This window comes from Conger conger, chromosome 6, assembly GCF_963514075.1.
Source record: "Conger conger chromosome 6, fConCon1.1, whole genome shotgun sequence".
Taxonomy (NCBI): domain Eukaryota; kingdom Metazoa; phylum Chordata; class Actinopteri; order Anguilliformes; family Congridae; genus Conger; species Conger conger.
Window position 1 is genome coordinate 23,916,937 of NC_083765.1, and position 12,796 is coordinate 23,929,732.

Below are 12,796 nucleotides of genomic sequence, written 5' to 3' on the forward strand. Positions count from 1 at the left end.
CTCATTTACAAATGCTGGGAAATGTGCCTGTCACAACAGTGCCACCAGCAGCACACACAAGGACATTGCAGCTGGAGACTTCAGTTCTGCACTAGTTCAGGAGACAGTGTACTGCTCACATAACACTACATGGGCAACTAGGGACCATATCTCACTGTGTACCCCCACAAAGAGCTACAGGAGAGAGGTAGTGTTGATCCATTATCCATCAGGAAAGATGTATATCTGGTTATCTGAAAATGTGCCAGTCTTATAGGATTATTCACTAAATTGTGTGCCTTATTTTGGCTTGCAATGTAAACAAACATCAGTAAGTGGACCACAGACACTAGTTCATTTTGTGATGAACTGGACGCTGTCACATGGATCATACCCTCCTCTCTCTCGCTCTCAAAAGCCTGTTGGGGCGACATTGGCTCAGGAGGCAGCCATTCGCTGTGAGTGTGTGCATGAATGGGTGAATTAGAAGCATCCACTGTACAGCACTTTCCAAAAAGGCGCTATATAAATGCCAACCATTTACCATTTGTTGTACAGCCGTGCTTGAGGAAAGCAGCCAAGTAGCCAAGCCAAAGCTCACAGCCCCTCGATGTCTCTGCTGCCATCTTATGGACAAAGTCTTTCATTGCATCAACATCATATATACCACAGATCGCACATTCAGGTGAGATTTCAAACATTCAGAACATTTCTCAACTCCAGACCATGTTGGGGAGTGCAAATATCAATACTTCCATATTTACCCCTGGTGTTTCCTGGCAACGAGTAGCAAACACACTCATTACAATCAACAACAACAGGAAAGCATAATGACTGCCAATGGGAACAAGAACACTAAGAAATATGAGCCAAGTAAAATTACTCTTTTCATAATTTCCATTTTTATTTTATGATGCAGAGCAGCAGTGATTGGCTTGTGGTGGCCACTTCCAGATGGCGGTGACAAAGGCCATGTACACATAGTGTAGCAATGTTTGACATCTCTCAAAAAAAACTGATTTTCATTTTTGAGTAATTTTAAGTTTTTTCATTTCCACAGTGCAGCTGAGCTAGTCTTTACATGGCTGACAATGTAAACCAAAAAACAATGTAAACCAAGTTCCACCACTTATGTTAAACCATTTGAGATTTGGTTTTTTTTTAAAGCCACACCCACTTCAAGTACATTGGTTTTTTAATGGCTTTAATGGATTTAATTAACTTAAATATACATTTTAACAAGAAATGTCCAGTCTGGGTCAGGGCATGCTATTATGTTAAATGGATTTATACGTATATAAATGAATAAATACCAAATAAAGTGCTCATTATTAGGTATTTATTAGACTTATTTTCTTTAGACATTACTGTTACCTTCCTGTCAGCTTTGACCAGTCTGGCCATTCTCCTTAACATTAACATCACATTTTTGCTCACAGAACTGCTGCTCACTGGATGTTTTTTGTTTTCTGCACCATTCTCTGCAAACACTAGAGACTGCTGTGTATGAAAATCCAAGATCAGCAGATTCTGAGATACTCAAAACACCCTGTCTGGCACCAACAATCATTCCACAGTCAAAGTCACTTAGATTACATTTATTCCCTATTCTCACATTTGGTGTGAAAAACAGCTGAACCTTGCCCATGTCTGCATGCTTGTATGCATTTAGTTGCTGCCACATGATTGGCTGATTAAATATTTGCATTAACAAGCTGGCATACAGGTCTACCTAATAAAGAGCTCCTGAGTGTAAATATATCAAGATATTTCCTTTTATTTCAGTTGCCTTCACAAAGTAGTGCTCTAAAGGTTCTGCTGAAAAAAAGCTCAATATCAATTATTCTTTGTTTGACACTCTTTTAGACTTGATTAATGACTCTTTTTTGGAAATAATTGGATTTAATTTGTTTGGGATTCGGCCAAATCTCTCTGTTGGATAAAGACATGCTGAAGGGAATAAATAAAAGTATGCAGAAGACCCATTTTTGTTTTCACGGAGGTATCCCTCATAGTACCCATAGTTTTTGGTAAAAATGCTTTTAATGTCTTTGCACCTTGGCCATGGAATGATCTGCAAGGCCATCAAACTAGACTCTTTCATAACAGATTAAAGTCCTCTTGGACACTGAATGTTAAATTTAATGATTATTATTATTTAATTTGTATTGTGCTCGGTTTTTAACGTTATATTGTACCGTGATCTGTTTTTAATGTTGATATACTGTATGTGAAACTTTATGTGCCACCATTTTGACCAGGAAAATTTAAGGTTACATAAAAAATAAGTAAATAATAAATAGATAAAATAACTACTTGATTTAAACCAGGGCTGTAGTCTTATGGTGGCAGCACGGATAGTGCAGTGGGTATCACTGCTGCCTCACAGCACGGAGGTCCTGGGTTTGAATCCCCGTTGGCCGGGGCCTCTCTGTGTGGAGTTTGTATGTTCTCCCCGTGTCTGCATGGGTTTCCTCCAACAGTCCAAAGACATGCAGGTAAGGCTGATTGTGACATAGGCCCCAGCAAGATTTGAACTCACAACCCCAGGTTTACAAGACCAGTGCTCTAACCCCTGAGCTATGGAGCCCTACCCATTTCTCTTGTTAGTTCAGTGTCATGTAAAACATTACCTAGGCCCCAGAGAAAATTCTGTGGGTAATCTTGCAGTAGTGTTATCTGTTGTGTGTCAGTTGTGTTATCTGTAGTGTGTGAGTTAGTGTTCAGTCAGTCAGATAGTGCAGTGTAAGCATTTTAGATGGTTGTAATCTGGGGCCCGGCCACAGATTTTGGGCCCCTCCGCCCCATCCCAGCACACTTACTGTAACCACTTCTCCAGAAGCTGATAATCAACCAATTCAACACTTTAAATAACACTTTAACATTCAGCACTAATGTATAAAAGGTTATTTATCCTGTGTTATATTTTTGAGGGTCCCCAGTACTGCTGGTTATGATACAGCAGATTGATCAAGGCTCACTGTTGAAAATAAAGCAAGGTGGTTTTTAATGTGGAAGCTATGAATGTTGCATTGGGTAACACTGCCGCCTCACAGCAAGGAGTTCCTGGGTTCAAATCCCCGTCGGCCGGGGCCTCTCTGTGCGGAGTTTGCATGTTCTCCCCGTGTTTACGTGGGTTTCCCCTGGGTACTCCGGTTTCCTCCCACAGTCCAAAGACATGCAGGTTTGGCTGATTGGAGAGTCTAAATTGCCCGTGGGTATGAGTGTGTGAGTGAATGGTGTGTGTGCCCTGTGATGGACTGGGGACCTGTCCAGGGTGTATTCCTGCCTTTCGCCGAATGTATGCTGGGATAGGCTCCAGCCCCCCCCCCCCCCACCCCCCCCCCCCCCTCCGCGACCCTGTTCAGGATAAGCAGGTTAGGATAATGAATGAATGTAGTCTTATGTGGGTGCTGCTCTGGCCTGTGCCCTGTCCAACACCTTCAGTTGTATGCGTTTTGGTTTTGGGCCTGGTTTCTGTATGTCTTTATAGTAAGTGTCTTTTGTTACTTTACGGGAAATGTCTATTAAACTCTTTTAAACTTTTTGGGGGGCCCAAGGAACTTTCGTTTTGCGTCTAAACTATGTTCGCCATGTTATTGCACCATGGGCGGATTTTGGGACGTAACAATACCGTACAGTACTATAATAACACTGAATTTGAATACACTGAACAACGAGATTGGGGTAGCTGGATAGAAATGGCGTTGTGTTCCTCATGCATTACAATGGCCGTTGGGGGGTGGCTGTCTCCACTTGGAACTGCAGATCAAAGTCAGTCTCTGCAGAGACCTCTTTAATGAGCCCTAGAAGAACACGCATTAGTGGCCTTCTCCATTCCTACAGAGCGCACTCAATTACACAGCGCGGATCTGAAGAGCTCCTGGAGCGTCTGTTCTCGGTAGAAGGGTAATGCTAACCTGATTCACCCTTAAGGGACTGTCAGTAAATCACACAGACAGCGAAAGTGCCTAGCCTACAGCACACTACGTACACAAAGACTTCCTATACATAGTGCTTAGAAAAGAAATGAATCCATGAAAGTAGCAAAATCCTGCCAATTCCCCTTCTCCCAGTCCCTCTGTGAATTTCCGTATTAATGCTCATAATTAGCCACATTATGCGCTAGGACAGCCATTCGGTTCCATGTTTATACGGGACAAATATTGACAATAACCGGCCCTGGGGATATTCAAAGAAGGGGAGATGCAAACTATGTTAATTAATGGTAATTAACCACAAGGGCTTGCGTCTCCAGGATCCCCGATAAATTGGTCCCCGAGTTGCCGAGGTTTGGGATAATCCTTTATTATAAAAAAGATAAAGGAAAGCCCGCGTAATTAGCATAAGTTTCACCCCGTAAAAAGTGTAATTATTCTTGTTCATTCCTGAATTGATAATTAACACACATAAGGCTGCTAGCTGTAGGAAAGAAAGAAAAAATAAAATAACTTAAAAAAGAAGAAAAGGACTTCGATAAAACAAGACTAGGGGTAACCGTCAAAGTCACGGCCACTCTCGAGGACACTAACGCCTTTTGAGGAAACCCGCCGTCGACATTATCTAATGCTGATACATATGATATTTAAAACGATAAAACAATACGGGTTCTCTAGTGAACTATACATCATAACAGCTGAGTGAATATGGCTTCGATCCCAGTGAGCATCGATAAGTTAAGATGATGGAATAGAGTCCAGATGTACTCTTTCAAATATTTTTTACCAGGAACGGACCACCTATTATTAAGTGCTTATTAGGCAATTAGCCATCAATGGAACTTCACTGCTTCAATGGTGGTTCCTTTTTAAGTAACCAAACTGCTCAATTGATTGAAGTGTGATTGTGTTTAGTTGATATTCTTGCTTTAATTTTGTAAGCATTAGTTTATTCTGAACAGCCATTTTACTGAATAAAATGACAGTGAGTGCAGTTAAATATTCCAAGTATTGGCATCAAACTATAAGCAAACCATGCTATTTTATTTAAAAACAAATTAATACAAAACACATTAATTTCCATATAAAATTGCAAAAAAAAACTGCCGACACAAAAAGCATGATTAGCCAATCTGCTGAGCACCGTTCTTTTGCGTCATCTGACATTAAAAGTCATTCAGCGTTTTTACTTCTAATACATAAAAAGACAGCTGCATAGACTATGCTAGTGCAAATGTTACGACATCCGTATCAGCCCATTTCATGACATCACCAAAGAGCTCAATGGTTCACATGGCGTGAAGTGTTGCTGGCGTGTCAATGAAGGAGCAAGTCATGTTGCTTGCGTGTTGCTGGCGTGTCAGTGAAGGGGCCAGTCATGTTGCTTGCGTGTTGCTGGCGTGTCAGTGAAGGGGTCAGTCATGTTGCTTGCGTGTTGCTGGCGTGTGTTTTAAGGGAAGCCAGCTCTTCCGTTAGCACAGTCCTCTCTCTCAGCTTGGATCTCATGGCCTCCATCAGCAGAGAAACGGAGGGGATCTGAAAAACAGCCATGAATTACAGAGTGGGCCCCTGGAACAAAGAATAACAAGGCCAGCAGGAGGATTTAATAACATTATTTAGTCAAGTAACTTAATCGAGGTAAGGCCATAGGTGCATGATAGTTTTTATGTGCATGTTATTATGTTAGGTGTATGTTATTTATTTTTATTTCTCCTTTATTTAACCAGGTGGGTCCCATTGAGATTGTTATCTGTTTCACAAGGGAGCCCTGGCCAAGTTAGGAGCAAGCAGAGATGACAACATAATGTTCAATACAAATCAAAAGCACAACACAAAATGATAATTTTATGTGCATGTTATCATTTTAGGGGCATGTAATTATTTTAGGTGTCTGAGGTAATTTAAAAACCTGCTGTTGCAGAAGCTTCATCACTTGATCCAGCCAGTGCTGTTCCTTTCTTCTCTCTACCTCGATTTCTTCAGTATTCTGGAAATAAACATCAAACCACCTTGTACCACCAACAGCATCACACCGGGAGTCTGCACACATTGACCTTTGGATCTTCTGCAGATCCCGCCTGCAAGCTTCACTCTAAAAAGGTTCATGTCATCTGCTCTAACCTGTTTAGCTTTCTCTAACTTTCTCTAACCTGTTTAACTTTCTCTAACTTTCTGTACCTTTCTGTAACCTGCTCTAACCTGCACTGTGCCGTTCATCGAAAAGCCGGAGGTTGCAGGATGTCCTGCAGGTCGGTGTGTGTGTGTGTGTGTGTGTGTGTGTGTGTGCGTGTGTTACCTGCTCAGGGTCCAGGATGTCCTGCAAGTCAGTGTGTGTGTGTGTGTGTGTGTGTGTGTGCCCTAACCTGCTCAGGGTCCAGGATGTCCTGCAGGTCAGTGTGTGTGTGTGTGTGTGTGTGTGTGTGCCCTAACCTGCTCAGGGTCCAGGATGTCCTGCAGGTCAGTGTGTGTGTGCGTGTGTGCTCTAACCTGCTCAGGGTCCAGGATGTCCTGCAGGTCAGTGTGTGTGTGTGTGTGTGTGTGTGTGCTCTAACCTGCTCAGGGTCCAGGATGTCCTGCAGGTCGGTGTGTGTGTGTGTGTGTGTGTGTGTGTGTGTGCTCTAACCTGCTCAGGGTCCAGGATGTCCTGCAGGTCGGTGTGTGCGTGTGTGTGTGTGTGTGTGTGTGTGTGTGTGTGTGCTCTAAACTGCTCAGGGTCCAGGATGTCCTGCAGGTCAGTGTGTGTGTGTGTGTGTGTGTGTGTGTGTGCTCTAACCTGCTCAGGGTCCAGGATGTCCTGCAGGTCGGTGTGTGCGTGTGTGTGTGTGTGTGTGTGTGTGTGTGTGCCCTAACCTGCTCAGGGTCCAGGATGTCCTGCAGGTCAGTGTGTGTGTGCGTGTGTGCTCTAACCTGCTCAGGGTCCAGGATGTCCAGCAGGTCAGTGTGTGTGTGTGTGTGTGTGTGTGTGTGTGTGTGTGTGTGTGTGTGTGTGTGTGTGTGCTCTAACCTGCTCAGGGTCCAGGATGTCCTGCAGGTCGGTGTGTGTGTGTGTGTGTGTGTGTGTGTGCCCTAACCTGCTCAGGGTCCAGGATGTCCTGCAGGTCGGTGTGGGACACGTTGAGGATGGAGGCAGCGATGCACTGTGCTCTCATCAGGGACTCCTTAGACTGCCGGCTGTTTTCCGGAAGTTTCCGTCGCCTGTGCTTCCGCAGCTGGACTCTGACCTCCTGCATGTCTGAGTGGAGCTCGCCAGCCAGCGCCTGTAAGACAGCTCCACTGCGTCATTAAACACACCCACACTCAACTTCTGTATGAAACACACTCACGACTTCTATATTAAACATTCATAGCTTCCATCCATCCATCCATTATCTTAACCCGCTTATCCTGAACAGGGTCGCAGGGGGGCTGGAGCCTATCCCAGCATACATTGGGTGAAAGTCAGGAAAACACCCTGGACAGGTCCCCAGTCCATCACAGGGCAAACACACCATTCACTGACACACTCATACCCACGGGCAATTTAGACTCTCCAATCAGCCAAACCTGCATGTCTTTGGACTGTGGGAGGAAACCGGAAACCCTCGCGAACACGGGGAGAACATGCAAACTCTGCACAGAGAGGCCCCGGCCGACGGGGATTTGAACCCAGGACCTCCTTGCTGTGAGGTGGCAGTGTTACCCAATGCAACATTCATAGCTTCCACATTAAAAACCACCTTGCTTTATTTTCAACAGTGAGCCTTGATCAATCTGCTGTATCATAACCAGCAGTACTGGGGACCCTCAAAAATATAACACAGGATAAATGACCTTTTATACATTAGTGCTGAATGTTAAAGTGTTATTTAAAGTGTTGAATTGGTTGATTATCAGCTTCTGGAGAAGTGGTTACAGTAAGTGTGCTGGGATGGGGTGGAGGGGCCCAAAATCTGTGGCCGGGCCCCAGATTACAACCATCTAAAATGCTTACACTGCACTATCTGACTGACTGAACACTAACTCACACACTACAGATAACACGACTGACACACAACAGATAACACTACTGCAAGATTACCCACAGAATTTTCTCTGGGGCCTAGGTAATGTTTTACATGACACTGAACTAACAAGAGAAACAGGTGTGGCTCCATAGCTCAGGGGTTAGAGCACTGGTCTTGTAAACCAGGGGTCGCGAGTTCAAATCTCGCTGGGGCCTATGTCACATTTTGCATCACGAATGCACCTTTCATCTGCTCCTTGAAAGCTCCCATTACCAATGCTTTCAAGTGCTCTTTGTTGGAAATAAACAAAAAAAAATAGAAGCTTCTTTGTGGCTAGTATATTATTTATGAACACATGCAGCACTGCACAGTTTTTTCCCCACAATAAAAATATTTTGCGCAATTCGTGTGTATACATGAGAACTATGCATAAATATTAATTCTCAGGTATACACTGCTTTGTTGAAATGAGTCGGCTGGTTAGTAGCAAGCTATAATAACTGGCTTCATAGTAAAAGTTATCTGGTAAGATCTAACAGAGAACACAAATACATAGATGGAGGAGGTGGCTACTGTAGGGGAAGTGTGAACAACTTGTGGGAGAGGTGGGACAAATCACACCCTAACAGTACCAACAAGACCCAGGTAACCAGGTGAGGGGAGGTGTGGCCAACTGCTCTAATTTATTAATTAAGTGAAGAGCAACAACAAAAACCAGCCGACCCTGGACCAGGACCAGGGCTGGAGACCACTGTTGGAGGACCACTGTCTGTTGGCTTGCTGTTGTCCCTGCTTAAGCCATCTAACATTATGAGCTAACAGGTAAAACAGGTAAACCAGGTAGGGCTCCATAGCTCAGGGGTTAGAGCACTGGTCTTGTAAACCAGGGGTCGCGAGTTCAAATCTTGCTGGGGCCTTGAGAGACATTTTGTATGACTTAAGGAAGGTGGAAAACAATCGAATGGACAAAGCCATAACCCAGCTAATATAATATACGCTACCACAGAGGTCAGCAATGAGGGCCTTATCTGTTACTCAGAATCTATTCACCAAAACCCTTCTGTCCCTATCTAATGTCCAGAGCCTATTCACCAAAACTCTTCATCTACTCAGCAAAATCCTTCATCTATCCACCAAAGACACTACTAATGCACTGTTCTACTAGAGTATAAATGTCGGTGGGGCATAGGTGATGTTTCGCATGACCCTAAATGAACAGGTAAAACAGGTAGGGCTCCATAGCTCAGGGGTTAGAGCACTGGTCTCGTAAACCAGGGGTCGCGAGTTCGACTCTCGCTGGGGCCTCAGGTGACATTTTGCATGACAAATGCAGCCATGAAGCAGGGACACACCCAGCCGAGTGTCAGGGTACGGTCTGCCTGGTGTGTGTGTGTGGTCGTTCCTCGCAGAAGGCGTCAGGACCCAATTCACTCACAGATAAAGCGTACTCTCACTCAGCAGACCGTTGTTCAAAGGCCTTCTACTTCTGTTGCAGCGGACAGGTACAAACCTGTATGAACATGTGGAAATGGAGGTTTTGGGGGTACCTGTACGAAGGTGTGGAGGTTTTGGGGGTACCTGTACGAAGGTGTGGAGGTTTTGGGGGTACCTGTACGAAGGCGTGGAGGTTTTGGGGGTACCTGTACGAAGGCGTGGAGGTTTTGGGGGTACCTGTACGAAGGTGTGGAGGTTTTGGGGGTACCTGTACGAAGGTGTGGAGGTTTTGGGGGTACCTGTACGAAGGTGTGGAGGTTTTGGGGGTACCTGTACGAAGGCGTGGAGGTTTTGGGGGTACCTGTACGAAGGCGTGGAGGTTTTGGGGGTACCTGTACGAAGGTGTGGAGGTTTTGGGGGTACCTGTACGAAGGTGTGGAGGTTTTGGGGGTACCTGTACGAAGGCGTGGAGGTTTTGGGGGTACCTGTACGAAGGCGTGGAGGTTTTGGGAGTACCTGTACGAAGGTGTGGAGGTTTTGGGGGTACCTGTACGAAGGCGTGGAGGTTTTGGGGGTACCTGTACGAAGGTGTGGAGGTTTTGGGGGTACCTGTACGAAGGCGTGGAGGTTTTGGGGGTACCTGTACGAAGGCGTGGAGGTGCTCCAGCTGCGCGTTGGCGACTCCCAGCTTCCTCTGCAGCGCGTCCAGGGCCTGCGTGCTCTGCTGCGCCAGCCCGTGCATCTGCTGCGACGCGGTGCGCTCCAGCTCCGCCATCGCATCCTCACACTGCAGCACCCGCGCCTGCAGCGCCTGCAGCTTCTGATCCTGCAGCACACACCACATTACACACATCACACACACCGCATCACACACAACATTACAGACACATCACACACACCGCATCACACACCACATTACAGACACATCACACACACTGCAGCACACACCACATTACAGACACATCACACACACCGCAGCACACACCACATTACAGACACACATCACACACACCTGATCACACATACTGCATCACACACCGCATCACACAGACGCGTCACACACCTGATCACACACACGCGGCACACACCGCATCACAGCGTTACAGTAATGTCTTTCTGTAGGCCAACCTGGATGTTTCTTCCACAGTGGGTTCCCTCCGCAGATTCCCACTGTCATACTTTTTTCAGTTGAGCTTATTTGGATTAAATGCTTAAATTATGTGTGCAGGCCTTTTTAAAATTGCCGTCAGTGTAGCCGTTTCCTAAATATGGGGCACAACTTATAAGGGCAAACACATCCAGTTACTTTTTTCTACAAGTTAAATTACAAGTCCATTAATTTCCCAACCCAAGTATGTATTTCTAAGCTATTATATGCTTTAAGAAAGCAAATTGCAAACAAGCTGCTACTTAGATATTAAGGAATGTAATTAAAACCACCTTCAAGTGCAGACTGAAGCTGCACCCCCCTGACCCTCCCTACCTCCCTGTAAACCTTAACTGTTGTCTTTACCTGTGTTATTTACTTGTGCCATTAGGATGATACCTTTGCTAGTTTTATTTGTCGTGGTATTATTAAAAAATATATATATTTAAATCCGATGATCAAATTTGTTGTACAGGTAGCAGTTGAAATTGTACTTCCCTCTAGGGTTTTTCAGCGCACTTATCCCTAATTATGGGTTTGCACTTTGTTGTACGTCGCGTCTGCCAAATGCCATTAATTTAATGTAATGTAACTTGCAGCACAAAACATCAAAATCTCTTATGCTCATGATTACTTATTTTTGGCAGAAAAATGAAATCCCTATTGTAAAAAAACATGGGGCATCTGCCAAGGAAACCCATGGCAGAAGAAACATCCAGGTTGGCCAACAAAACGACATCATCGCTGTTACACTATTGCTCCCATTGAAGAAGATGACAAAGAAGCATTTTAGATGTGAAACTCTGCAGTGACACCACTGCTGGCTGTGATGTCATCACTGCTGGCCGTGATGTCATCACAGCGACGCTTCACCTTCTTGTCCAGGTGCTTTCGGAGCTTGTGGCTGGTCTGCTCATACTCGTTCCTCTCTTTGCCCGTAACACTGAGCCTCCTCTTCAGCGAATCGACAAAGGCTTTCCTGTTCACTGCCTCCTCGGACAAAACCTTCACCTGTCCGAACACGGGTATGCTACATTACCTACTGTTACTATGGTTACAACAAAACTGTTACTTTATCAAGACCGTAGAATATAAAGTTCTAACTGATATTCAGAGTACTTCTTATGGTGTATGTTATTTTGATCTATGAAGAACTGCCCTGCATTTCAGTTTTGCTGTTATAGGATGTGAAAGCTTTGAAGATCAAAATCTCAAGACTACTCAGAACGCAGATAGAAGCTTCTAACTCCAAGGCCACAATACGTAAGCCCCACAATAATCTGCATTTCTCATACTTTACTCTCGAGGTCCTCGATGAGTGTTTTCAGGCTCTTGTCGTTGTCCTGGAAGGTCTTCATTTTGCTTCTTAAATCTTCGACCAGCTGCCTCTTCATTGTGATGTCACGATCCATGTGGGAAACCCTGGGAGAGAAAACATGTATGACTTACGAACACGAAATGTGGAAAACCATGAAATGCACAGCCACAACCCATCTAATATACACTAGCACCAAGGTGGGAAATGAGAGCCTGATTTGTTTCTCAGAATCTAAGCCATTCAGCAAAACCTTTCTGTTCCTATCTGTTGCCATGAGTCAATTCACCAAAACACTCTTTGTCGATTCACTAAAGACACACAGCGGACTGTTGATGACAATAATAACAAACTTGAGATAGTAATGCTCAGTTCCACTGACTTTGTAAACTGAGGTTTTGAGTAAAAATATTGGTCAGGAATAGGTGATGTTTAGCACGACGAGAAATGAAAACAGGAAGGGCTCCATAGCTCAGGGGTTAGAGCACTGGTCTCGTAAACCAGGGGTCGCGAGTTCGACTCTCGCTGGGGCCTTGGATGATGTTTTGTATGACTTTAGACATGTGGAAAATGATCTCATGGACAAAGCCATAACCCATCTAATGTACATTATCACAGAGGCGGGCAATGAGGGCCTTCTATTCACCAAAACCCTTCTGTCCCTATATGGAGCCCTGAGTCAATTCACTAAAACCCTTCATCCTTTCACATAAACTCTTCATGGATTCGCCAAAAGCCTTCATCTTGTCAGCAAAACATTTTATTCACCAAAACCTTTCTGTTCCTATCTGTTGCCATGAGTCTACTCACCAAAAGCCTTCATCTTGACAGCAAAACACTTAATTCACCAAACCATTCTCCTTGTCAGCAAAACATTTAATTCACCAAAACCCTTCGTACATTCACCAAAACTATTAATATGTTCACCAAAACCTTTCTGTTCCTATCTGTTGCCATGAGCCTATTCACCAAAACTATTAATGTATTCACCAAAGACACA

At 44.6% G+C, this 12,796-nt stretch overlaps 1 protein-coding gene and 5 non-coding genes across 6 annotated transcripts in view; 4 read left to right on the forward strand and 2 right to left on the reverse strand.

The window, feature by feature from the left end:
• Positions 1-2,496: 2,496 nt before the first annotated feature.
• trnat-ugu (transfer RNA threonine (anticodon UGU)) lies at positions 2,497-2,569 on the reverse strand. Its single transcript has one exon. It is a non-coding gene; the product is annotated as a tRNA-Thr (tRNA).
• A 2,371-nt stretch (positions 2,570-4,940) lies between these two features.
• The window catches only part of cntln (centlein, centrosomal protein), a 42,675-nt gene continuing 34,819 nt past the window's right edge, over positions 4,941-12,796 (reverse strand). Inside the window, exons 23-28 of the mRNA XM_061245896.1 lie at positions 11,777-11,903; positions 11,355-11,492; positions 9,975-10,160; positions 6,989-7,174; positions 5,827-5,904; positions 4,941-5,453 (exon numbers count right to left, since the gene is read on the reverse strand). Coding sequence (XP_061101880.1) covers positions 5,337-5,453; positions 5,827-5,904; positions 6,989-7,174; positions 9,975-10,160; positions 11,355-11,492; positions 11,777-11,903 — 832 coding nt within the window. The 3' untranslated portion in view covers positions 4,941-5,336. The remainder of the gene's footprint in view (positions 5,454-5,826; positions 5,905-6,988; positions 7,175-9,974; positions 10,161-11,354; positions 11,493-11,776; positions 11,904-12,796) is intronic.
• Positions 8,043-8,115, forward strand: trnat-ugu (transfer RNA threonine (anticodon UGU)). The gene has a single exon. It is a non-coding gene; the product is annotated as a tRNA-Thr (tRNA).
• Positions 8,745-8,817, forward strand: trnat-ugu (transfer RNA threonine (anticodon UGU)). The gene has a single exon. It is a non-coding gene; the product is annotated as a tRNA-Thr (tRNA).
• On the forward strand, positions 9,133-9,205 carry trnat-cgu (transfer RNA threonine (anticodon CGU)). The gene has a single exon. It is a non-coding gene; the product is annotated as a tRNA-Thr (tRNA).
• trnat-cgu (transfer RNA threonine (anticodon CGU)) lies at positions 12,258-12,330 on the forward strand. The gene has a single exon. It is a non-coding gene; the product is annotated as a tRNA-Thr (tRNA).